Source organism: Symphalangus syndactylus, chromosome 12, assembly GCF_028878055.3.
Source record: "Symphalangus syndactylus isolate Jambi chromosome 12, NHGRI_mSymSyn1-v2.1_pri, whole genome shotgun sequence".
NCBI lineage: Eukaryota > Metazoa > Chordata > Mammalia > Primates > Hylobatidae > Symphalangus > Symphalangus syndactylus.
Genome location: NC_072441.2, coordinates 124,871,031 through 124,898,534, shown reverse-complemented (window position 1 = coordinate 124,898,534; position 27,504 = coordinate 124,871,031). Strand labels below are relative to the sequence as shown.

Genomic DNA, 27,504 nt, shown 5'->3' with positions numbered 1-27,504 from the left:
CCACCATTTATATATAGAGAGAAAAAGAGAATATCACAACATGTAATAATTTTAAAAAAGAAGAAATGTAAGAAATCCAAAAAAGCTTCTGCTATTAGTAATCTTGTATCTACACATCTTCTCTGAGATTTCAAAGTTGGACCACTCAAAAGGAATAAAAAAATTAGACACTATAACTATATAAAACATGTATGTACAGACACAAAGAATGACTGGAAGATGTAACATTTATTTTAATCATACTAGGGCATGGGTTTTTTCCTTTGAATATTCCTTATGCAAAACAATGTTTTCAAAAATTAAAAAAGTTTGTAAAGAAAACATTTGGAAACTATTAATCAATACATTATTTCTGATGAGCAAAAAGTAAAACTTTAATTGCTTAGTATGTTTTCCCCACAAACAGTCATTTATTCTCCTAACTTTTCAGGAAGATGGGCAGCAACAGTCATGACTGTTTTTATTCTGTTTAAAAAAAAAAAAGTAGAGCCCTTGAGCTTCCCTTTCTTTCTCCTGAACAGTTCAGTCTTAAAGTCATTGGATGGGACAGAGCAAGGCAGGCATCTATGTAGGGGCTGAGGGACACAGGAGGGCAAGAGTGGGGTCTCAGAACCTGAGTAGGATGAAGAGGGCATCCAATGCAGGAGGGCGGCCGGTAAGGGGAATCAGAGCCCAAGAAGGCCAACAAGAATGTCACATGGAAGTGACCCCCACACACAATTGCAAGCCCAAGCACAGTGAGGATGGCCTTACCACAGAGAACTTCCTAGCACAAGAGCCAGAGTCCAAAGAGGGCAAGGAAGAGAGGGTGTGAGGAGATGGGAATAGCCCAACTTGGGGAGTCAGAGCCCAGGTGGAATGAGAAGGGCACCCAGTTTCAGGTAGTCTGCAGATTAAGTGGTAGTAACGTATCAATGTTAACTTGTTGGCAACTTACTCTCAGATAACTCAGGATAATAGAATTTTTTGTACTGTTTGACATTTTTCTGTAAGTTTGAGATTTTTTCAAAATTTAAAGTTTACTTTAAAAATCAAAGCAGAGCATATTAGGAATTTTAAAAATTATACTGCTATAAAGCCTGGGTTTTCTCACACTACAATGATTTTTTTTTTTTTTTTTTGAGACAGGGTCTTGCTTTATCACCTAGGCTGGAGTGCAGTGGTGTGATCACAGCTTACTGCAGCTTTGGCCTGCCAGGCTGAAGCAATCCTCCCACCTCAGCCTCGCAAGTAGCTGGGACTATAGGTGTATGCCACCATGTCCAGCTAATTTTTGTATTTTTGGTAGAGCTAGGGGTTTCGCCCTGTTGCCCAGGCTGGTCTCAAACTCCTGAGCTCAAGCCATCTGCCCACCTAGGCCTCCCAAAGTGTTGGGATTACAGGTGTGAGTCACAGCACCCAGCCCTACATTGACATTTTATAGTACCTTAGAATAGGTCCACTGGACATGGTGGCTCACACCTATAATCCTAACACTCTGGGAGGCCGAGGCAGATGGATTGCTTGAGCCCAGGAGTTGGAGACCAGCCTGAGCAACATGGCGAAACCCCATCTCTATAAAAAATACAAAAAATTAACTGGGGATGGAGGTGCATGCCTATAGTCCCAGCTACTTGGGAGGCTGAGGTGAGAGGATTACCTGACCCCTGGGAGGTCAAGGCTGCTGTGAGCTGTGATTGCACCATTTTATTCCAGTCCAGGTGACAGAGTGAGACCGTGTCTCCAAAAAAAAAAAAAAAAGTTTCAAATTTTGTTTTTGTCTAATATCACCTTTGAATCATGTATCATTGTATTAAAGTTGGATAGCTAAAATGAGTATCATGTAAATAGTAAAACAGTCTCCCCCATTAATTCTGAAGAATATGTTTGGACTGATAAACAAGAGCAAAGCCCTCTGTTCCAATTTAGTTTGTAAGTGAAAAATATTCTAAATTAAACTAATATTGTATAAAAACTATGTGGCCCTTTCAAAATTTGAATATTCCATAGGAAAAAAATACAACTCTCACTATACATTAGGGCATTGCTATGGTTTGAATGTTTGTCCCCTCTGTAACTCATGTTGAATCTTAATTCTCATTGTAACATTAAGACAGTGGGAAATCAGACTATGGTATTTGAGAAGTAGAACTTTTGAAAGGTAATTAGATGATGTCATGAGGGTTGGACTTTAGTGGCTTTTAGTAAGAGAAGAAAGAGAGGATTGAGCTAGCACGCCCAGCCCCTTTGTCATGTGATGTCCTGCATCACCCCTTGGGACTCTGCAGAGTCCCTACCAGCAAGAAGGCCCTCACCAGATGTGGCACCGACCTTGAACTTCTCACCTTCCAGAACTGTAAGAAAAAATTTTGCTCCTTTATAAATTACCCAGTCTTAGGTATTCAGTTATAGCAACAGAAAATGGACTAAGACTGGCCCATCCATAGAACTTTATCCTAGTTCATTATTGTATCATACTGCTTGAATGAACATCATCTTAGAACATGAGACAGGGTTAGATACCGGCAATCAACATAAGACAGGAAACTAATAATAACTTCATGTAGTTTACCAATTTACTCTCCCCTGCAGACTTCAACTTTTCCTGTAGCTTTATGGTGGTCTGTCGGATCTTTTCTATCTCCTCCTGCTGTTTAAGAATCAGCTGTCTTTCCTTCCGAGCTGCCTTATTGGCTTCTTGAAGACGTTTTATTTCTGCCTAAGGTTTAAAGAGTCAAGAGAGGGATTAAGATTGGGAGAAGACAAGGCCAAAGTAATATTTAAAAAAAACTTATATGTTAGACCTAAAACCATTAAAATCCTACAAGAAAACCTAGGCAATACCATTCAGGACATAGGCGTGGGCAAGGACTTCATGTCTAAAACACCAAAAGCAATGGCAACAAAAGCCAAAATCGACAAATGGGATCTCATTAAACTAAAGAGCTTCTGCACAGCAAAAGAAACTATCATCAGAGTGAACAGGCAACCTACACAATGGGAGAAAATTTTTGCAACCTACTCATCTGACAAAGGGCTAATATCCAGAATCTACAATGAACTCAAACACATTTACAAGAAAAAAACAAACAACCCCATCAAAAAGTGGGCAGAGGACATGAACAGACACTTCTCAAAAGAAGACATTTATGCAGCCAAAAAACACATGAAGAAATGCTCCTCATCACTGGCCATCAGAGAAATGCAAATCAAAACCACAGTGAGATACCATCTCACACCAGTTAGAATGGCCATCATTAAAAAATCAGGAAACAACAGGTGCTGGAGAGGATGTGGAGAAATAGGAACACTTTTACACTGTTGGTGGGACTGTAAACTAGTTCAACCATTGTGGAAGTCAGTGTGGCGATTCCTCAGGGATCTAGAACTAGAAATACCATTTGACCCAGCCATCCCATTACTGGGTATATACCCAAAGGACTATAAATCATGCTGCTATAAAGACACATGCACACGTATGTTTATTGCGGCACTATTCACAATAGCAAAGAGTTGGAACCAACCCAAATGTCCAACAACGATAGACTGGATTAAGAAAATGTGGCACATATACACTATGGAATACTATGCAGCCATAAAAAATGATGAGTTCGTGTCCTTTGTAGGGACATGGATGAAACTGGAAACCATCATTCTCAGTAAACTATCGCAAGGACAAAAAACCAAACACCGCATGTTCTCACTCATAGGTGGGAATTGAACAATGAGAACTCATGGACACAGGAAGGGGAACATCACGCTCCGGGGACTGTTGTGGGGTGGGGGGAGGGGGGAGGGACAGCATTAGGAGATACACCTAATGCTAAATGACGAGTTAATGGGTGCAGGAAATCAACATGGCACACGGATACATATGTAACAAACCTGCACATTGTGCACATGTACCCTAAAAGCCTAAAGTATAATAAAAAAAAAAAAAAAAATCAGCACATATATTAAAAATAAATACAGATAGTATTTTATAATAATAGTAGTAATACTGAAAAGTTTAAAAAATAGTGAGGGAGGAAATAAATCACATACAATCCCACCATTCTAAAATAATTTAATATGATCTCTTAATTTTAAATTATAATTAGATTGATAATTTCATATCCCATTTTAAAACATAACATATATTTTGTATTTTTCCATAATGCTACTCAATGTTTACACTTACTAGTTTAATAGCTGCTTATCAAGTAAACTAATTAATGTAACTATTATTCTATTGCTAAACTTTTAGGCCCCTATAATGTTTTACTATCTCAAATAATGCTTTAATGCCCATAGCTGTTTCATACCATGGATTAATTCCTTAGGAGAGATTTCTAAAAGTAAAATAAACAAGTCAAAGACAATGAATCATTTTATGGTTCTTAAAAACAGTTTTTAAAATTGCTTTCAAAAAAGGACTGCCCCTGTCTACAATGCTACCAGAAACATTTAAGACTACATTGTACCAATATCTCTCCACACAGAATACTGTTTTCAGTTGCTATGTGGGCAGAAGATAATACACTTCACTGCTAATAATTGTCAAAATTTAACAGATAATCCTTTTTTAAAAATAAATTTGTTCATTGTAGATTCTGGATATTAGCCCTTTGTCAGATGAGTAGGTTGCAAAAATTTTCTCCCATTCTGTAGGTTGTCTGTTCACTCTGATGGTAGTTTCTTTTGCTGTGCAGAAGCTCTTTAGTTTAATTAGATCCCATTTGTCAATTTTGGCTTTTGTTGCCATTGCTTTTGGTGTTTTAGACATGAAGTCCTTGCCCACGCCTATGTCCTGAATGGTATTGCCTAGGTTTTCTTCTAGGGTTTTAATGGTTTTAGGTCTAACATTTAAGTCTTTAATCCATCTTGAATTAATTTTTGTATAAGGTGTAAGGAAGGGATCCAGTTTCAGCTTTCTACATATGGCTAGCCAGTTTTCCCAGCACCACTTATTAAATAGGGAATCCTTTCCCCATTTCTTGTTTTTGTCAGGTTTGTCAAAGATCAGATAGTTGTAGATATGTGGCATTATTTCTGAGGGCTCTGTTCTGTTCCATTGATCTATGTCTCTGTTGTGGTACCAGTACCATGCTGTTTTGGTTACTGTAGCCTTGTAGTATTTACAAGAAAAAAACAAACAACCCCATCAAAAAGTGGGCGAAGGACATGAACAGACACTTCTCAAAAGAAGACACTTATGCAGCCAAAAAACATATGAAAAAATGCTCATCATCACTGGCCATCAGAGAAATGCAAATCAAAACCACAGTGAGATACCATCTCACACCAGTTAGAATGGCCATCATTAAAAAGTCAGGAAACAACAGGTGCTGGAGAGGATGTGGAGAAATAGGAACACTTTTACACTGTTGATGGGACTGTAAACTAGTTCAACCACTGTGGAAGTCAGTGTGGCGATTCCTCAGGGATCTAGAACTAGAAATACCATTTGACCCAGCCATCCCATTACTGGATATATACCCAAAGGACTATAAATCATGCTGCTATAAAGACACATGCACACGTATGTTTATTGGGGCACTATTCACAATAGCAAAGACTTGGAACCAACCCAAATGTCCAACAACGATAGACTGGATTAAGAAAATGTGGCACATATACACCATGGAATACCATGCAGCCATAAAAAAGGATGAGTTCATGTCCTTTGTAGGGACATGGATGAAACTGGATATCATCATTCTCAGTAAACTATCGCAAGGACAAAAAACCAAACACTGCATGTTCTCACTCATAGATGGGAACTGAACAATGAGAACTCATGGACACAGGAAGGGGAACATCACACTCCGGGGACTGTTGTGGGGTGGGTGGAGTGGTGAGGGACAGCATTAGGAGATATACCTAATGCTAAATGACGAGTTAATGGGTGCAGCAAACCAACATGGCACATGGATACATATGTAACAAACCTGCACATTGTGCACATGTACCCTAAAACCTAAAGTATAATAATAAAAAAAAGAAAAAAAAACCCACAAAATTTAACATATCAATGAATATGAAATAAAAAGACATAATAGAATAATAAAAAAATAAATAAATAAAAATAAAAATAAATTTGTTTTAAATCTGTTTTCTTGGCTGGGCATGCTGGCTCACACCTGTAATCCTAGCACTTTCGGAGGCCAAGGCAGGCAGATCACTTGAGCCCAGGAGTTGACTAGCCTGGGCAACACGATGAAACTCCACCTCTACAAAAGACACAAAAATTAGCCAGGCGTGGTGGCACTCACTTGTGGTCCCAGCTACTTGGGAGGCTGAGGTGGGAGGATCAACCTGAGCCCAGGAGGTCAACGTTGCAGTGAGCCAAAATCATGCCACTGCACTCCAGCCCAGGAAACAGAGTGAGACCCTGTCTCAATCAATCAATCAATGTTTTCTTATCAATAAAGCATAATAAAGACATTAAAATTTATTAGTTATAATTATTTTAATCATTGAGATTTTTCTGAAACTACCTTAAAATGCAAAAAAGTGCTTTATAAACATCTACATTTCCAAAACACCAAGTCAACAATTGTTAATATTCAGTTATATTTTCTCCTAGTCTTTAATCCTGTAAAGAAATAAAACATTACAGATAAAACTAGTCTGCGGCCGGGCGTGGTGGCTCACGCCTATAATCCCAGCACTTTGGGAGGCAGAGGCGGGTGGATCACGAGGTCAGGGGTTCGAGACCAGCCTGATCAACATGGTGAAACCCCGTCTCTACTAAAAATAAAAAAAAATTAGCTGGGCATGGTGGCAGGCACCTGTAATCTCAGCTACTCAGGAGGCTGAGGCAGGAGAATTGCTTGAACCCGGGAGGCGGAGGTTGCAGTGAGCCGAGATTGCACCACTGCACTCCAGCCTGGGTGACAGAGCAAGACTCTGTCTCAAAAAAAAAAAAAAAAAAAAAAAATAGTCTGCAATCTTGTGCCCCAACTCCTCAGAGGTAACAACTATTATGGGTTTGGTATCTATCCTTCCAGCACATTGTCTTTAAATTATTCTAAAAATATTTGTGCTTATCTGCAAAAAAAAAAAGATACACTATTTGGTTTGTATGTTTAAAAAATATTTTATAAATATCATATGTGTATATTTTAAATCTTGCTTTACTAGATATCACTTTTGATATTTCACCATGCTAATTTATGCCTTTTAATGCACATAAAATTACAGTGGAGAACCATATATTTATCTCTTACCCATATATGGTGGGATTATTTTTATTTAAAAAATTTTTTAGAGATAAGGCCTTGCTCTGTTGCCCAGGCTGGAGTAGTACAGTGGCTCAATGCAGCCTCAAACTCGTGGGCTCAAGTGATCTTCCCACCTTAGCCTCCCAAGTAGCTAGGACTACAAGCACGTGCCACCATGTATAGCTAATTTTTATTTTATTTTATTCTTTTTTTTTTTTTTTTTTTTTTGAGATGTAGTCTCACTCTGTCGCCCAGGCTGGAGTGCAGTGGCACAATCTCGGCTCACTGCAAGCTCCGCCTCCCGGGTTCACGCCATTCTCCTGCCTCAGCCTCTCCGGGTAGCTGGGACTACAGGCGCCCGCCACCACGCCCGGCTAACTTTTTGTAGTTTTTTTTAGTAGAGACGGGGTTTCACCGTGGTCTCGATCTCTTGACCTTGTGATCCGCCCGCCTCGGCCTCCCAAAGTTATTCTTTTATAGACACAGGGTCTTGCTATGTTGCCCAGGGTGGTCTCAAACTCCTTGCCTCAAGTGATCCGTCTGCTTTGGCCTCCCAAAGCACTGGGATTACAGGCATGAGCCACTGTGCCCACCCCATATGGTGAGATTTTAAGGTTGTTGTCTATTTTTTACTATTGTACAAACAATGCTGTAAGTGAGAAGCCTTATACATTTTGTCTTCTTGGGCACATTTACAAATTTTTCTGGAGTAGCAGTTCTCAAAGTGTGCTCTATGGAATCCCTGGAAGTCTTGAGACCCTGTCAGGGGACTCTGAGCATCAAACCATTTTTTATAATACTAAATACATTGGTAGCAAATATATTACTTGCTCTTTATTCTCATTCCCTAATGAGTATACAATGATTGTGTACATTTTAAAGAAAGTAACTATATTTTCCAAAACAAAAAAGAATTTAGTGAAAAGAATGATATTTTAGAGTTTTGCAAATCTCTTTATCAACTAGCTTGATTTTTTTTAACATTGTGCATTGGTCACTGGGAAAATGTTGGTTCATTAAGTTATGCAGATTTTCTAAATGTTGACACACTTCATTATGCAATATCAAACAGTTATACTCACAAATACCACCATTAATCTCAAAAGAAAAATTATTTTGGGTAGGCAATAGAAATTTTTCAAAATCCTGACTTTTGTGTGAAAGCTTGAATTTTATCATTGGCAACATACGTTGTCAGTTGTTTTTTTGAAGTGACAGGGATACTTTCTTTGTTTTTGAGAAAACCATTTGTCAAACACTCAAATCTGAATTAGCAGTTTGCCTTGAATACTTCTTTCAAGTAAAAATGCTATTCCATGAAAAAAAAAAAAAGGCTCACAATTTAAACAAGTGCACAAATACTTCTTGAATTAATCACTATATTCTGGTATCGAGCAAAGGTGTCTGATTATGGATTTCCCGTTTCTGTCATGCAGAATACAAAAAAGACACGTACTCAAGAGTTCAAGACAATAAAATTAATAATTCTTACTACTCAATCAGGACATTCTAAATGAAACTTGCTTTTTTTAACTGCAAGTAAGTGGCATGAAGAATAAGACAATTACCAATACAGTTTGGTGCCACTGACTTGTGCTAAAGCACCAGCAGTTTTCACTCAGCATTGTTTTCTACTATTTAGTGCAAGTGTCAACACAGTGAAAAGGGCAAATTCATAACAGAGTATCATTATGAAAATAGTTTGGACCTTCCAGACCTGTGAAAGGGTCTTAGAGGCCAGAGTTTCACAGAGTACATTTTGAAATTTCCACTAACTTAGGCCTGAGTTTCTGAACCAAATAATGTATAAATTCACCCAATTCAAGCCTAGAAGAAAAAAGAGACAACTTCTAAGGAATACTTGGGAAACAGATTTGCCCCTCTTGTAAAAATAACTCATAAAGTTGTACAAATGAATTGTTCACTTTAAAATGGTGAATGGTAGAAGTGAATTATTTACTTTATTAAAATGGTTATTTTTATGTGTTATGAATGTCACTGCACAGAGGGTAAAACGAATAAGACATAGGAAAATATGGTCTCTTTTTTGGATACGGTTGTACCAAATTGCTTAGAGCCAGCCATTTCACTATCAGTCAAAAGAATTCTTACTGCTACAGTTGCAAGAAATATCTTAGCACATATATTCTTACACTTTGGTTCTTTCAACCTTATAAGGCAACTTTTCAGGGGTAACCAATTGGATCGAAGAGTATATTTTGCATATTTACTTAAAAAATTCTTAAGTATTACAAAAAGAAAAAGTAGTCACTCATATCCCTACGACTGGCATTAAACATATTTAACAGTTTGCACATTTGTTTCAAATATGTTATTATCTATAAATAGATAAATACAGATGAAACCAAACTCCATGCCAATCTCTTCCTTCTTCCTCTCTTCCCCAGAAGTGTATCATTCCTATATGTGGTTTTTTGCTTTTGATGCATAAGTGGTTCCACAGAACATATACTACTAATTGGTTACTTTAAAAAAATTTGTATGACTGGTATAATACTGTATATATTCTTTGCATCTTGCTTTTCTATAAAAAACATTATGGTTTTTGATAAATGAAGATCTCATGCTACACTGCCCAATATGACAGCTTCTAGCTACATGTGGCTAGTAGCTACAGTATTGGACAACACAGATAAAGAAAATTACTATCATTTCAGAAATCTCTATAGACAGTGCTAATATCTAATACATTCAGTTTCCTGCAGTATTATACTTTCTTGCAAGAATATGTTTTATTTCATCTATTCTTTTATTGAAGAAATTAAGTTGTTTCCATTTTCCCTTGCACATATGTGAAAGCTTTTTTAGGATATATACCAAGACAGAACTGCTGAGTCATATATTGTATATGTCCTCAACTGAACCAGGTAGTGGCAATTGCTCTCAACTCAAAGTGGTTACACCAGTCAACACTCTAACCATCTACACAGAGCCACAGTGACAAAACTGGAGACTCAGGATATCTCAAACTCACATTCTCCTCAAAGCAGTTGTCAAGCTCTGAAGTAGCACATAGAGGGCTAAGGAGTTAACCCAGAAAAGTCTCAAAAGCAGGGCAGAAATCCCCAGTCTCTTGTGCTGAGTAAAAAGTTTTATCTGGGTTTCCAGTGAATCCCTGGAGAGCCCCAACCTAGGGACAATGCAAACCAGAAGTAGACTGAGGCTTACCAACTCTATAACCCAACCCTAACCCAGCAAAATCTTTGAATGAGTTAAGATGAACAGTTGATAACGCTAATAAAATAGCAAAGAAAACTCTAACAAAATAGCAAAAGAAAGGATAAATCCTCTCTGGGGGAACAGACCATCAGCTGGAGCCTTTGCAGTTATTTATATAATTGTGACTAGTATTCAACAAAAAAATTACTAGGCATGCAAAGAAAAGGGGCCACACGATAGTTAAAAAAAAAAAAAAAAAAGAAAACAGACAATAGTAATAATAGAGGCACAGATGGCCACATACAAGCAGACAGGGAAGAAATAGCAGTCAAGAACATTAAAATAACTATGGATAATAAGTAGAAAAAGAAAAGTAGGCCAGGCATGGTGGCTCATGCCTGTAATCCCAGCACTTTGGGAAGCCGAGGTGGGTGGATCACCTGAGGTCAGGGGCTCGAGACCAGCCTGGCCAACATGGTGAAACCCCGACTCTATTAAAAATACAAAAAAATTAGCTGAGTGTGGTGGCAGACACCTGTAATCCCAGCTACTCAGGAGGCTGAGGCAGGAGAATCACTTGTACCCAAGAGGCAGGGGTTGCAGTGAGCCAAGATTGCGCCATTGCACTCTAGCCTGGGCAGGAAGAGCAAAACTCCATCTCCAAAAAATAAAAAAAAAAATAAGAAAGAAAGAAAAGTAGATTAAAGGGCAGAAATTTCAACAGACTCAAAATCTATTTGAAAAAGAATAAAATTGGGTATTATAGAACTAAAACAAATCAAATTAAGAACTCACTGGATAGACTTAGCAGTACAGTGGGCAAAGTAGAGGACATACTAATGAACTCAAAGACAGGTCAATAAAAACTTTCCAAACTGAAGCACAGTGTTTTTAGTTTTTAATTTGTTTGTTTTAAGGGATGAAATACAAACAAGACAGACGAGAGGGATGTGGCAAATGGTCGAAAGGTCTAACCTATGTCTAATTGAAGTCCCTGAAGGAAAGGAGAAAAAGAATGAGGTATAGAAGTGGCCAGGCACAGTGGCTCACACCTGTAATCCTAGTACTCTGGGAGGCCAAGGTGGGGGGAATCACTTGAGTCCAGGAGTTCAAGACCAGCCTGGACAACATGGCGAAACCCCATCTCTACAAAAAATTACCTGGCACTGGTGGCGCACACCTGTGGTCCCAGCTACAGGGGAGGCTTAGGTGAGAGGATTGCTTGAGCCCTGGAGGCAGAGGTTGCAGTAAGCTGAGATCGTGCCACTGTACTCCAGCCTGGGCAACAGAGTGGGACCCTGTCTCAAAAAAAAAAAAAAAAAAAAAAGGGACAGAAGCAATACATGAAGTGATAGTTTCTGAAAAACTGATTAAATAAAACAACCGATACAAGAAGCTCAGCAAATCCTAAATAGGATGAATACAAAGGAAACCACGCCTACATGCATCATAATAAAACTACTGAAAAATTGGATAATTTTTAAATAATCTTAAGAGGAACCTTCAAAAGAACAAGATTAAGATAACTGACCTCTCCACATAAACAATGGAAAGCAGTAAATAATGGAAAAATATCTTTAGAAGTGCTGAAAGAAAATAATTTTATGCCCATTAAAAATATCCTTCAAAAATAAAGGTGAAACAAATACATTTTCAAACTAATCAAAACAAAAAATGTGTTATTAGCAAGCATGCAATACAATACCAGACATATCAAAATGAAAAATTTTATACTTCAAAGGATACTATCAAGAAAGTGAAAAGAAACCCCACAGAATGAGGGATAAATTTATAAATCTTATTTTTATTCTATTTTATAACAGAAAGCTATTGTAACATTATAGAAAGTTATTTACTTATTTTAACTAAGAAAAAATTTTAATTTATTTTAAAACCAATTTTTTGGATTAAAAAGACACAACTTATTTTTAAAAAAATAGAATTCAGGCCAGGCACGGCGGCTCACGCCTGTAATCCCAGCACTTTGGGAGGCCGAGGAGGGTGGATCACAAGGTCAGGAGATTGAGACCATCCTGGCTAACATGGTGAAATCCCGTCTCTACTAAAAATACAAAAATCTAGCCGGGCACGGTGGTGAGGGCTGTAGTCCCAGCTACTCAGGAGGCTGAGGCAGGAGAATGGCGTGAACCTGGGAGGCGGAGCTTGCAGTGAGCCGAGATAGCACCACTGCAGTCCAGCCTGGGTGAAAGGGTGAGACTCCGTCTCACAAAAAAAAAAAAAAAATGGAATTCAGAATTTATTCAAATTCATATCATCTGTAATATTTCCTGGGATAAACATATAAATAAGTAATAAGCCAATACATAATTCAGATAATTAGCTTCCTAAATCATCTAACATAGTAGCTAGCACCTGACAACAGGTTAATATGGGGAAAAAAACTGGAATCTATTGAATACTTACCAGGCACAGTGAAACCCACTTTACATATGTTACCTCATTTAATCCTCACAACCACCATATGAAGTATAATCCCACTCCTACAGATGAGGAAATTAAGTCTCAGAGAATTACTTAAACTTTGACCATGATCACACAGTTGCAAGTGACAACGCTGGAATTCAGATCATAGCAACTAATATTTATTGAGCACTTACCATTGTGCCATGGTCTGCTCTACGTTTATTTTATGTATTAACTCACTTATTCCTCAAAACAACCCTATAAAGTATGTTACTATTATTATCTTCAGATGAGGAAACTGAGACACAGAGAAGTTAAGTAACTTGTTCAAGGTTATGAAACCGGCAACTGGTAAAGTTGGGATTTTAGCCTAGGAAATCTAACTCCAGAGCCTGAATTCTTTACCACTACACCACCATGTTGCCTCTCCAGAATTCAAAACTAGGGTCTTTCTAAGTCCATTAAGCCAAAATATTTATCAATATGTAATTAATATGTCATGAAAGTCTAGGGAATCAATAATTTAAAATTTAATCCAAATAGATTCTTTTACGCATATCTTAATTTTTAAAATTTGTATTTCAAAAGAGTATTTTCTTCTACTTACTACATGAAGGTAGAAAGTTTGCCTGTGTATTTTATTAATTTAGCAGTGACACACAATCCTCATTTAGGAGAAATACAGTAGATTACCAAGCAACCCTTATAATTATAGTAGTATGAACATAAACAGTGGAAGTATCAACTAAATCTCATTTAAGGCAATAATAAGGAAAAGAAATCAGGCAAAATAATAGATTCCACAAACTAACTTGCCTTATAAGCTGTCCTAAAGGGGTGTCTTCCCTAACATACCTTTTCTTGCTGCAACCTTAAAAGCAAACCACGCTGTTTCTTCCGGAGTGGGGGCATTTTATCATCCTCTCCTTTGTCTCGTAGATGTCTGCAAATAATATTTTTCATTGAGACAAAGATTTGATTAAGTTTCTCTTACCTGAATAATGTCAAGAATTCTTGACTACTAAAAAGTCTACAAACCAATTTAACATTTTCAAATGTGAAAAGCAGTTGCTACATGTAGCCATAACCATTCATATCCAAATAAGTATTTTACTGAGGTAAATGCAAGCCCTAGAATGTGTCCTCTGAAGACAGAAGGACTTGTGGAAATTTACAATATTGTATCATATGACAACATAAGATTACAGTCAGTTAAGTGATAAAAGAGGAAGCAAAGAAAATGTTATGTGGGTAGGAGGAGGTCTTGAAAGAAATACAAATCAAGTATGACTGCCATATTTCTAGCTTGAGAAACTGGGTTGCTCTAATCAAATGAAACGAGGAAACAAAAACATATTAAAATATAAAGCGTTCCATTTTATAAATAAAGAAATTAGTGAAAACTGTGCTCAAAAGAACTTACTTTTTTTGATGCTCTAACCAGGCCAACTCAGCCTTAGTCTTCTCCTTCAAGGCCTTTTCGCGGAGACGCAGGAGTGAAGACTGGTGAGCTGCCCTCATTTCTTCTTCTTTCATATACTGTCGAACCATCTCCATAGTAAATTTAGAAAAGCTATCTTGTCCTCCTGAGAATGGCATGTTCAGTTCCTAAAGTAGATGGTTTCTTTCTTGTTTATCATCATCTAACCTTTTGGTACTTAATTCCACTAAAAGAGGTATGCATTTACAAAAACAAACTATGTATTTAACAAGGCACCAACAATGTAAGAGAATATTCTTTAAAAAGGCACATGAGGCAGATTAACATTCATCTGCTAATTTATTCAGCCAATAAAATTTTAATAAACTACTGCAAGCCAATTACTGTCCCAAGGATACAAAGTGGGTAAGAATTTGTTCCTGTTAACCAAGAGGATTACAATTTGGTAAGAACGAATGTAAATTTCTAAATGGAATAAAGCATTAGAAGAGTGAAGCAAGTACAAAAGCTAGAGAGATAATATTGGCTCAGATCCTCAAAGGCCTTATATATCATTCCAAAAAATAAGTTTGTATTGTACTTTATAAGGAAAGTGAAGCCAGATTTCATAGGAAAACTATAAAATAAAACTGATAGCTTAGAAAAATCATTCTAGTAGCTGACAAATGAGACAAGTACAAAATGTTTTCTCATATCTTTGAGAGAACATATCCACAACCATTTACCTCCACAGATAAAGTGAAACACACCTTGGCAGTAGACAGTGTAGTTTTTTCGGGAGAAGCTTCTTCATCAGAGTCATCATGGTGACCTCTTCTCTTTTCCATGTTAGATCTGCGGTGACTCTCTGAAGGTAGTAATGACCGAAATGATTGTTCTTCTATTTCATCTTCTGTCATGGATTCATCAAATTTCAGAGAATATTCTGTTGCAACAGATGTTGAGTCTAAAAGAATATGGAGAAAGTAGATTTTATCATTATAATTGTTCTCAGCAGGTATTCAATTAGTAGCCCTTTGCCTCTTTATGGGACAATCCAACATAAATTCATAAAACTAATCACTAATAAACATGAAATAATAAACAAAATTCATTTGCCTTACAAGCAAGAAAAAACCTCTAAAAATACCTAGAAATATTAGGTTAAGAAATATAAAGATTAATGTTGCAAAAACTTTAAAGAGCTCTTACAAATCAATTAGAAAACCACTAATGCACCTATAGAAAAATGAAAAAAGGTCAGATCAGATGCTTTACAAAATATAAATAGTAAAAGTGAAAAAAAAGTTTAACATTACTATCAAAGAAATGCAAGTAAAAATATCTTTTTAAAAGACTCATTAATTCCAAGCTTAATTAGAACATGACAGCTCTTTCAGTTTGGTTCCTGTGTGCCTTTGACATGGTCTTGCATCCTTTTTTTTAATTGAATACTTCTTCCCTTTCTGGTACTACAAGATACTCCAGGCTCAAACTGTATTTTCCCTAGAGCCCTAGAATCAGCCATTTCTACGAAGAGCTCTTATTTATTTTATTAAAGAATGATATTTAGAAACCACAATCTAGGGGCCAGGCACAGTGGCTCACACCTCTAATCCCAGCACTTGGGGATGCCAAGGTGGGAGGATCCCTTGAGGCCAGGAGTTTGAGACCAGCCTGGGTGACAGAGCAAGACCCCGTCTCTTAAAAAAAGAAAGAAAGAAAGAATTTGTAGGCACTAGTTGTCCTTGTTACTACGGGTGTATCACTGCTCCTGCACTTGCTCAGTGGACAGAGCTAGGCAATATATGGATGTATATTAATCCATGTATATGTGTGTGCACATAGTTACGCATACAATTACAATTGCTTTTATATCCATCCAGTCAGCCAGCTAAACATGAATTCGTACTTATGTCTATGATCCAGTACCAGAGTTCATTCTAGTCTTCCTTTCTTGTGTATCTTCCCTTCCAACACTGAGAAACCTGGTATAGGTTTATGTACCGTTCCTTTTGTATTAGGCTTATATTAATAGTTTCCACTCAAGACACCATTTTCCAAAGTTACTTACTTAGATCAGCTCTTTTCCCCTAACCCCTTCAATGTTGTTATGCCATGTATTTGTAACAGAGTTAGATCCATTTATTGCAGGCTGCGTTCCATTTTGGGAACTCCCAGTATCCTGATTAATGTGTGTGTATACATGATTAGTTCACAGATATTAAAATTTACTCATTGTGATACACAGTTCCAAGGTTTTGACAAATACATAGCATCATACAGAGCATACATACACACAGAACAACTACTCTATGTAACAGTTCCTACATCCTAAACGTCCCTCCGCGCATCCTCTTTGCAGTCAGCTACTTCCTCCTCCCTCTAATGCTTAGAAACCAATTGTTTTCCAACTCTTTAGTTGTGCCTTTTACAGACTGTCATATAAATTGAATCATATTATAATACACAGACTTTTGGGACCTGCTTTTTCACTTAGTAAAATTCACTTAAAATTCGTCCATGTGTCGACAGCTCATCTGGTAGAGCGGAGGTCTGGTAGAGCGGAGGACTGTAAAATTCATTCATGTTGTTGCATGAATCAAAAGATTATTCCTTTTAATAGCTGAATAGTATTTCATTGTATGGATGTACCAGTTTGTTTATCCATTCCCCTAGTAAAGGACATCTTGGTTGCTTCTAGTTCTTAGCAATTATGAATATGCTGCTATGAACATCAGTATATAGGTTTTTATGTAGAGGTAAGTTTTCAAATCACTTGGAAAACATCCAGGCATGTGATTGCTGGATTGTATGGTTAAGTCTTACAAGACACTACGAAACTATCTTCCACAGTGACCATATAATTTTCCATTCTCACCAGCAATGTATGCAAGTTCCTATTGCTCTGCATCCTTGTTACCAATTTGTTATTGTCCGTTTTTCTGATAGCCATTCTAATAAGTGTGTTATGGTATCTTGTGATTTTAATTTTAATTTCTCTAATGATATACGACGTTGAAGACTTTTTCTTGTGTCTATGTGCCATCTGCATATTTTCTTCAATGAAGTATCTGTTCAGATCTTCTGTACATTTTTAAAATTGAGTTGTTTTTCCTATTATTGAAGTTTTTTTGTTTTTTTTTTTTTTGAGTCAGAATCTCACTCTTGTTGCCCAGGCTGGAGTGCAGTGGCACAATCTCGGCTCACTGCAACCTCCACCTCCTGGGTTCAAGCAATTCTCCTGTTTCAGCCTCCTGAGTAGCTGGGACTACAGGCGCATACCACCATGCCCAGACAATTTTTGTATTTTTAGTAGAGATGGGGTTTCACCATGTTGACCAGGCTAGTCTTGAACTCCTGACCTCAGGTGATCTGCCTGCCTCAGCCTCCCAAAGTGCTGGGATTTCAGGTATAATCCACTGCACCCAGCCTTCTATTATTGAGTTTTAAGAGTTCTTTATATATTCTAGATACAAATCTTTTATCAAATATGTGATTTGCAAATACTTTCTCCCAATCTGTGCCTTGTCTTTTCATTCTCTTCACAATGTCTTTCACAGAATAGAAGTTTTAAAATTCTGATAAAACACAATTCATCAATTTTTTCTTTCACAGATCATACCTTGAGGTGTTATGTACCTAAGAAGTCATCATGAAACCGAACGTCACCTAGATTTATGTTTTCTTCTACATAGGAGGTTTTTAAGGGTTTGGTTTCTTTGGACAGTGGCTGCCCTGTGAATTCTAGCTGTCTTGGCTTCTTTAGATTCCTAACTCCATTTCCGCAACTCAAGAAACCACTGGGCTCCATGCTCTGCAGTCTGGAAACTCTCTAGGCAGTAAACTGGTAGAACTGTAGCATTCATTTTTTTCCAGTCTCTCATGAATCAACACAATTCACTGCCTGAGGCCCACTGTCTTAAAAATAGATATTTCATGTTTTGCCTGATATTTTAACTTGCTTTAAGAGGATAAGTAGGCCAGGCGCAGTTGCTCACACCTGTAATCCCAGCACTTTGGGAGGCCAAGGCGGGATCATGAGGTCAGGAGTTCAAGATCAGCCTGACCAACATGGTGAAACTCTGTCTCTACTAAAAATACAAAAATTAGCCAGGTGTTGTGGTGTGTGCCTGTAATCCCAGCTACTCAGGAGGCTCAGGCAGGAGAATCGCTTGAACCCTGGAGGCAGAGGTTGCAGTGAGCCAAGATCATGCCACTGCACCCCAGCCTGGTGACAGAGCAAGACTGTCTCAAAAAAAAAAAAAAAAAGTGTAAGTAAATCTGGTCCCTGTTGTTCCATCATGGCCAGAAGCAGCAGCAGTCCAAGTAATACCTTTTTGTTTTTGTATTTCTGCTAGTCAAGTAAAGCTCTGGGCAAGTAATTCAATATTGTTTAAAGAAGTTAAATAAAGTCACTGTTCATGATATTTTAAAATAGTCACTTGACAACTATTTATTCACTGTTATTGGAAGCCAGGCACCATGGTAAAGACTTGAGATATGGCACAAACAAGTCACATATGGTTACTGTGTTTCCTTCTAAGGCTTACAAATATTATCTATAATTAAATATGCTTTAATTAGAAACACTATATTATTAATGAGATAAAGTTTAGTAAATATTAATGAGATAAAGTTAGAAATCTCCTCAGCTGAATATCCAAATACATCACTTTTAATGTCTACATTCCAAAACACTAGAACACAGTTTCAGTCAAGTTGTTTGCCACTTTATTTACTTATTTTTTTTTGAGACAGGGTCTTGCTCTGTCACCGAAGCTGCAGTGCTATGGCTCAATCATAGCTCACTGCAGACTTGATATCCTCGGCTAAAGTGATCCTCCCATCTCAGCCTACCACGTACTAGGACCATAGGCTGTGCCACCAAGCCTGGCTAATTTTTAATTTTTTTGTGGAGACAGAGGTCTCCCTATGTTTCCCTGGCTGGTTTCAAACTCCTAGGCTCAAGCAGTTCTCCCAGCTCAGCCTCCCAAAGTGCTGGAATTACTGGCATGAGCCACCACATCCAGCTTATTTGCCACTTTATAACAAGGATCATCTTTCCTCTGGTTTCTGAACAAATGATAACACATTTATTTGCAAAGAAAGTTACCTTTTTCATCAGGAAGAGATGGAACGCTATCACTTCGTAGAGAATCATCTGCAGCAGTCTGAACCTGTTCATCAATGGAACTCTCTATCTTTTCACCATTAAGTTTCTTCTCATTTTCCTTACAAGATGGAACTGAAGGACTTTCTTGGCGGCTGCTACCACTACTACTTCTTTTTTATGGATATATGGAAACAACAACAACAAAATTAACAAAATAAGGATTATAGCTTCAAAGTAAAGTTATTTGGCCAAATGACTGTACTTTATAGTCAAGATAAAAATGAAGAAAGATGTAATATAAAATAGAAAAAGCTAAGTAACATAAGTCTGAGAATATATTGGAAAAGATGAGAAAGATGAGTAGGAGAGAAGAAGGTTTCACTTTTAAATAATCATAATAGGCAGTGTTGTTAGGTTATCACTCCCTTTTTTCCTTTCAAAATCAAACTTCTGGGAAAGGGAGCTACTACTAACTGTTTCCACTTCTTTACTTTTCATTAACATCACAATTTATCACAAACTGCTTCCATCCCAACTGCTCTACTAAAACTGTTCTAAATAAGCTTAATCTATACTTTGAATTGCCAAATCCAGTAGATAATTTATTGCTTTGCAATATTAGATGTTGACCATATTTCCTTCTTTAAAAGCTCTACTTGCTAAATAAAATGTAGTAAAATGTTAGGATAATCTGGATGAAAGATATTTGAGGACTTTCTATTATTCTTGCAACTTTTCTATAAGCTTGAAATCATGTCAAAATTAAATGTTAAATAAAAGAGCTCTCCCTTCTTATATCCTATGATTTTACTCTCATCTGCTTTTCCCACCTCTCTAACAAGCTTTCCTTGTTTCTTTCATTTGCTTTAAATTTTTCTGTCTTTCCTTACATTGATGGTTTTGTTTTGGTCCTTTTCTATCTTTTTTTTTTTTTTTTTTTTTTTTGAGGAGTTTCATTCTGTCGCCCTGGCTGGAGTGCAGTGGCACGATTTGGTTCACTGCAACTTCCACTTCCTGGATTCAAGAGATTCTCCTGCCTCAGCCTCCCGAGTAGCTAGGATTACAGGCACGTGCCACAACACCTGGCTAATTTTTTTTTTTTTGTATTTTTAGTAGAGATGGGGCTTCGCCATGTTGGCCAGGCTGGTCTCGAACTCCTAACCTCAGATGATCCACCCGCCTCGGTCTCCCAAAGTGCTGGGATTACAGATGTAAGCCACCATGCCAGCCCTCTTTCTCTTTTATATTACATATTCTCCTTGGGCAATCTTAACCATAACTTCAACTACTATCATTTAGAGTGAGCCTCAAATTTGTATCACTATCTTTGCCCTTCCCTTGATTTTAAGGTTCAAGTATTGAAATGCCATGTGAACTTCTGATTTTGGCTATTCCTCAGCCAACAAACGAAACATATATTCCCCCGAGCTTTCTCCTCCTTACATTTCTTGGTTTATTTATTCATTACACAAGCCAGGTTAATATACTTAGGATCCTCAGCACATGCTTATTTCCTCTTCCAAAATGCCCTTGCTGCTGTCTGCCTAACGACCTATGGAATTCAAGAATCAGTTCAAGTGTTATTTCTGAGAAACTGCATGGACCCCATCCCAACTCTCAAGGAAGCTTTGGTCACTTCTGTCCCTGTGTTCATATTGTTTTTTTGTGTTTATTTCTATGACAGTACTTATTAGAATATAATGCAATTGTTTGGTTTAATAAGTTTTTGAAAACGTAAATCTTCTAATGAAGCAATAAGGTAAAAGATGTAATGCAGCACACAGTAAGGGACTTTCAAGTCAGAAGGACATGGGGTTGAATCCCAATTCTACCAATTAGTAGTTATATGCTAATCATTCACTCAATAAACTTGTAGTAGATTGCCTACTGTGTGCTAGGTACTTTGCTAAGTTCTGGTGATACAAGTATGCATGGTCCCCCCTAAGATGGCTATAATAAAAAAGACAACAAGCATTGGTGAGGATTGTAGAAAAATTTTACATGGTGGGAAAATAGTATAAAATGCTGCAGTTACTTTGGAAAACAGTTTTGCAGTTCTTCAAAAATTTAAACATACAGCTACCTTACATTACCTAGCAATTCCATTCCTAAATATATACTCAAGAGAAATGAAAACATATCCACACAAAAGGTTATACGTGAATGTTCACAGCATTACTTATAATAGTTAACAAGTGGAAACAACCCAAATGTCCACCAATTGATGAATGGATAAATAAAATGTGGGATATCCATGCAACAGAATATAATTTGGCCATATAAACAAAGTAGTGATACATGCTACAACATGCATGAAACTTGAAAACATCATGCTAAGTGAAAGAAGTCAGTTACAAAGGGCCACATCCTGTAATGATGCCATTTATATAAAAAATCCAGAATAGGCAAATCCATAGAGAACAGAGATAGGAAATAGATTAGTGGTTGCCAGAGGAGGGTATAGGGAGTAACTGCTAATGGTTACTGAATTTCTTTCTAGGGTGATGAAAATGAAGCCCTCAAAGAGCTTCTAGTCTAGAATGTAACTGACTAACAAAGAAACATATACACATAGGGTGGTCAAGACTATCACAGCTATACTCACAGTGCTGTAGGAGAACACTTAGGTGAGAGCTAAAGCAGACAGGGGATAGCACTGATTCTTGAAAGGTAAGTAAAAGTAAACTAAATGAGATGGGGGATGGTCTAGAAAGAAGATATATCATATGCAATGGCACAGAAGACAGAGAGCATGGTTCTTCTAGAGAACTGGAAATAGAATGAGTGGAGTATAGTAAGAGAGGAAATGCCAAGAGATGGGGCTAGGGATGGACCAAAGGCTCAATTATAAAGAAAGTTTTTATGCCAGGCTAAATAATTTAGACCTTAATTTGAATATTCTGAGGGAATACTGAAGATTTCAAATAGGTGAATAACCAAATTGGCTAGAAATTCTAGAAAAATCACTCTGGTTACCATGTGGCTAATGAATAGAGTGGAGAAAGATTAGAGGATGAGGATAAGTATTAGGAGTTCACCATAGTAATCTAGATGATGGTTTACATGAAGTTTCAGTGAAGGTGTCAGTAAAGGTTAAATGAAAGTCAGATAGTTTCAGAGACATAATAGCTACTCAATAACTTTTGGTACTTTTCCCACATTTTCATGTCTTTTAGTTTCATGATTTAATTTTTTAAATTGGGGTTTTACTATACTTGACAATGTCAGTATGTTACCTATAAAAATGCTGGAAAGTAGCCTCTAAAATCTTCTAATCCCAAGATGGAACCATAATTGAAAGCTATAGCCATTCATATCACACCAACTACCAATGACAAGCTATTCAATTTTTTTTTTTCTTTTGAGAGGGAGTCTCACTCTGTCACCCAGGCTGGAGTGCAGTGGTGCGATCTTGGCTCACTGCAACCTCTGCCTCCTTAGTTCAAGAGATTCTCATGCCTCAGCCTCCTGAGTAGCTGGGATTACAGGCACATGCCACCACGCGTGGCTAATTTTTGTTTTTTTAGGAGAGATGAGGCTTTGCCATGTTGGCCAGGCTGGTCTTGAACTCCTGACCTCAGGTGATCTTCCCACCTCGGCCTCCCAAAGTGCTGGAATCACAGGCGTGAGCCACTGTGCCTGGCCTATTCAATATTTTTTATAACAATAAAAATTTGTAACATCAAGAAATATGAATGTCAGCAAGGAAATGTGCAATAAACACAGCCTTTGAAGGCAGATAAATTAAGGTGCAATTCCTTAAATGTATCATTATTTATGTGACCTTGAATGGGTTTCTTAACATCTCCATGAGCCTCAGTTTTCTAACCTATAAGGATAATACCATCTGCCTTGGAAGGCTGCTGTGAATATTAAGTGCAGGAAGAACAATTTATACAATGCTTGTACAATGTAGGTTCTCAAGGAACAGTAGTTACATTATTACATGGACCAACTATTTTGTAAATTGGCTAATTAGGGAAGCCAGCACTTTGAAGGGCACACACCGTTCTATTTAAATAAACAAGATTAAGAAATCAAAGAAAACAATGTTTAAGCCATTTATCAGAGTCTACTAAACTGTACTGACAAAGAAATCAAATTGTCTTCACCTTCTATCATGATTCTTGTATCCTGAAGACTCAGAATAACTATCATATGAAGTGGAATACTTCTGATGCTTTGAGTCAAGGGTCCCTTCTTTACTCCGAGAGAGTGAAACAGATGGACTTTTCCTACAAATAAAATAAAAACTGATTAAACATTCAAAGTCTCTAATAACAGAAAGATTTTAAGTATTGCTTAATAGTAATATGAGAGAAAATCTTGAATAGATACTATAAAATAACTTACAACACATCAAAGAATATCTTCTGTTTTACTAAGAAAGTAAACACAAATCACTCCTAGTATCAATGAATGTAAACAGAGACTTAAAATCTATGAATTAGAGACAGTCAAAATATGATTAAGAAAAACACACACACACACACACACACACACACACACACACACACACACACACAAATATGGTAATGTCACCCAGTCCCACCAAAAAGAATCTCTTTAATGACTTCATTGCTCCTAGAATAAACTCCAAAATCCTAAGTCTGCAAGGTCCTATACCTTGATCTGATCCCTGCATCATCTCATACCATTTTCTTTGCTCTCTGCCTCCAGCCACAATGGTCTTTATTTCTTTTCTTAAATATGCCATGTTCCTTCTTCCTTCAGGGCCTTTGATCTACCTATTCTTTACCTCCTTTACATTACTAACTCCTCATCCATTAGATTGCACCACAAGCTTTATTTCCTCAAGAAAGCCTTCTCTGACCTGCTGGCACCCCCAGGCTATTCAAATTCCTATGTTACATATCTCTGAGACATGTGTTCCCTTCTTTCATAACACTTAAATCAGTGTATAAGTATTCATTCACTTAACTGAATATTTGAGTAATGTTTATCTTCCCTACTAGACTATGCCCATAACTGTATTCTCAACCAAGAACAGTGCCTATAACAACAAATACTCATTACATATTTGCTGAATGAATATTAACCTAACAGACAGTCATTATATATTTGCTGAATGAATGAATATTAACCTATCTGTTTCAGTTCTGGTCCTCAGCTGTTTCACGAAGTCTGGAAGGTGTTGCCGTTTGTGGTCATATAGTATTGCAAGGGGAGCTCCTGAAGCCATGACAGCATCTGAGATATGAGTTCTAGTCAACTCTGCCATCTAAACATGAACACACACAAGAAAGGCAAATGTATTAAAAGGTAAAGTCAGAGAACTGAGAAGGAGCATAGTGTCTTGGAAAGAAAGGTCACTGACTTGAGAACAAGCAAATTCTGCCACTAATAGATGAAATACTGTGGACAAGTCATTTAGCCTCTTTAAGTATCAACAGCTTCATCTTATAAAAACAGAGTTAGACTACATGATTTCTATGGTTTCACCTAGCTATAACAATCTATGAATTAGACAGAAAACCTTAAAGCATAACATAAGCAGCAATAAGCCAAAAATTAAATCTTCCTTCAAGAATCAATTTAATTACTACTTCTTTTCTAACTCTTTGCTGACCAACAGGTGAAGTACATTTTCCCTATTCTTAACCACTACTGCAAGTGCTGCATGTAGTATTCATTCGGTATTTGTTCAAACACTACTTTGAGCTATTCCGTTTACTAATGACTTAAAGTGTTTTGAAATCTTTGTTAAAGTTGTCTACATTAAAATTTTCTTGAGAAAGGAGACTCAATTTTATACCAAAATGTACAACTCCACAGTACCCAACATATAGTACGTTCATGGATTTCCAATAACCAAGTCATTTTACAAATAGTACTAACTTTTGGTTTAAAAAAATTGTAACTGCTAAAATAAAGTGAAACTGCATCAATTATGAATTGTGATATCCTATGTAGAGACAGCAATAAAACTACTTTGGGCTATACCCCTGTTATAGAAAAGAAAAGACAGTAACTAATATTATTCTGGGTAAAAATGAAACATCTTCACCCAAAACAGATCGGTGGTTCCCCAGGACTGAGATTAGGGACTGGTTGCAAAGAGACATGAGGAAATATGCTATTTCTGGATTGCGGTGATGGTTATAGGGAGATGTGTATGTGTGAGAAAACTCACCAAACTGCATACTTAAAATGGGTATATTTTATTGTTTATAAATTATACATCAATAAAGTTGATACTTTTCTAAAAAGCTTACCAGAGGACAGAAATTTAGAGCTCTTCATCTTTTTTCTGCCTCTATAACATTCACATGTACAACACACTCCAATCAATGGTGCCTCTTATTTCAATAGGGTATGGCCCCCACTAAAAGTCACTAATTCAAAGTATGCATTTGCTAAGATATTAGAAACCCATTACTGAAGATCAAAGTTACTCAGATTGACTAAAAAGAACTAAAAAGAGAAGGGTTCTCAGGGGCACCTACCTCACAGATTTGACGTGCTGCATCTGTGGTGAGGTGAGCGGTCTCTGACTGCTGAGCTGCTATTTTACACGTTGCTTCCTGCAGGACTTCAGTTACTTCCCGTTGTGATTGAACCACCTGCTGTAATGATTCTGCATGGACCTTTAAATAAAAGGGGTTAAAAAAGAAGTTATGTTTTAATCTCCCCCTCCTCCTGAATTAATTTTAATTTATAAATTTATTTCATGTCTTATTCGTAGTAAAAAACACTTTACTACAATCTGGATTTCATGGTTTAAGTCTTAACTCCACTGTTCACAAGTTACTGTATCTGTGGATAAATAAATGCAATGTCCCTCAGTTGCCACTTCCCTAAATTGGAAATGAGTCTTGACAATTTATTTCACAAGGTTGTAACAAAAATCGAATTACATGGAATTATCCCATAAAAAGTACTAAAACTTTATTATTTATATACATATTTTTTTCTCCTATATAATTAAATGAACACTGAAGTAATTTCTAAGGTACAAATTTAGGTTTAAAAAACAAGAACCTGCTGCAAAATAAGTTACCTGAGCTGCTTTGTTTCGGGTTTCTTCTAATTGTCTCTGACTCTCCAGAGCCTCCTGTTCAGCCTTCAGTTTCAAGAGGGCCAAGTCTCTTTCATGGCGTTGCTGTTGTGCCTTCAAAGTAATGGTCAAATGTTAATTCTCAGATACTAAACTATTTTAACACAGTGACTATAACACACACAATGCTATCTTACTAATACAAATCATTTGAAGCAACTAATTAGAACCAAAAGGAAAGATAGTAAAAATAATAGTCAACAGCCACTTACCATTTATCAAAATATTTAACGATCACCTCCCATAACAGCCACTTACCATTTATCAAAATATTTAACGATCACCTCCCGTATGCCAAATAATGTAGTAATATAAAAAATTTCCAGGGCATACAGGACTAAGAATTAATACCAAAAAGCCGTTTAGAAAGCAAAGGCCATAGCACCCAAGTTTTTGCAAGTGATAAAAAAATGTCCTATGTGTAAAAATAAAAATAATGCCTCACATCTCACAATTTTATGATTCTTTCATTTTGACTTTGAAGTAGTAGTTTCATTAAAAAATGATGTCCCCATATAAGGTTTCCTTGTCACCAGGACCCTTTCTTACCACTATTCCACATAATGTTATCTATAAATATATATATATATATATATTCATCTCCTTTGAAATAGTGCTAAATAACAGAGGTTTTCAAAAGGTGGTAAGGGCTGGGCACAATGGCTCATGTCTGCAATCCCAGCACTTTGGGAGGCCAAGATGGGAGGATCACTTGAGGCCAGGAGTTCAAGACCAGCCTGGTCAACATAGTGAGACCACCTCCCCATCTCTATTTTTTTTTTAATTAGAACAAAACAAAACAAAACAAAAAAACAAAAAATGGTGGTAAGGCTGTATGTAAGGCTATGGTAATGCTCTGCCCAAATCCGGAAACCCAGAATTACAATGTATTTCTAAAGTGGCAGAAAAACTCAGTGCTGACTCAGATTTCAAGGTCGGGATGGCCCTCCACTACAATGGGGTCATTTCCTCAATACAGTGACTCTCAACAAAGTTGGCATTAGCCCCTTCCCACCCTCTACCAGGCAACATCTGGAAATGTCCAGAGTTTCTACTGTCACAATGACTGGACAACACTACTGTTATTTAGTGGAAGGCAGGG

At 37.1% G+C, this 27,504-nt stretch overlaps 1 protein-coding gene across 8 annotated transcripts in view; it reads right to left on the bottom strand.

The window, feature by feature from the left end:
- Positions 1-27,504, bottom strand: part of CEP350 (centrosomal protein 350) — a 171,538-nt gene that overhangs the window by 50,351 nt on the left and 93,683 nt on the right. For all 8 annotated transcript variants that reach the window (XM_055255030.2, XM_055255031.2, XM_055255036.2 and 5 more), the window contains 9 exons: positions 26,346-26,456; positions 25,792-25,932; positions 24,430-24,566; positions 23,437-23,559; positions 19,325-19,494; positions 14,979-15,175; positions 14,212-14,396; positions 13,644-13,731; positions 2,552-2,698 (listed from right to left, as the gene is read on the bottom strand). In XM_055255030.2, coding sequence (XP_055111005.1) covers positions 2,552-2,698; positions 13,644-13,731; positions 14,212-14,396; positions 14,979-15,175; positions 19,325-19,494; positions 23,437-23,559; positions 24,430-24,566; positions 25,792-25,932; positions 26,346-26,456 — 1,299 coding nt within the window. The remainder of the gene's footprint in view (positions 1-2,551; positions 2,699-13,643; positions 13,732-14,211; positions 14,397-14,978; positions 15,176-19,324; positions 19,495-23,436; positions 23,560-24,429; positions 24,567-25,791; positions 25,933-26,345; positions 26,457-27,504) is intronic.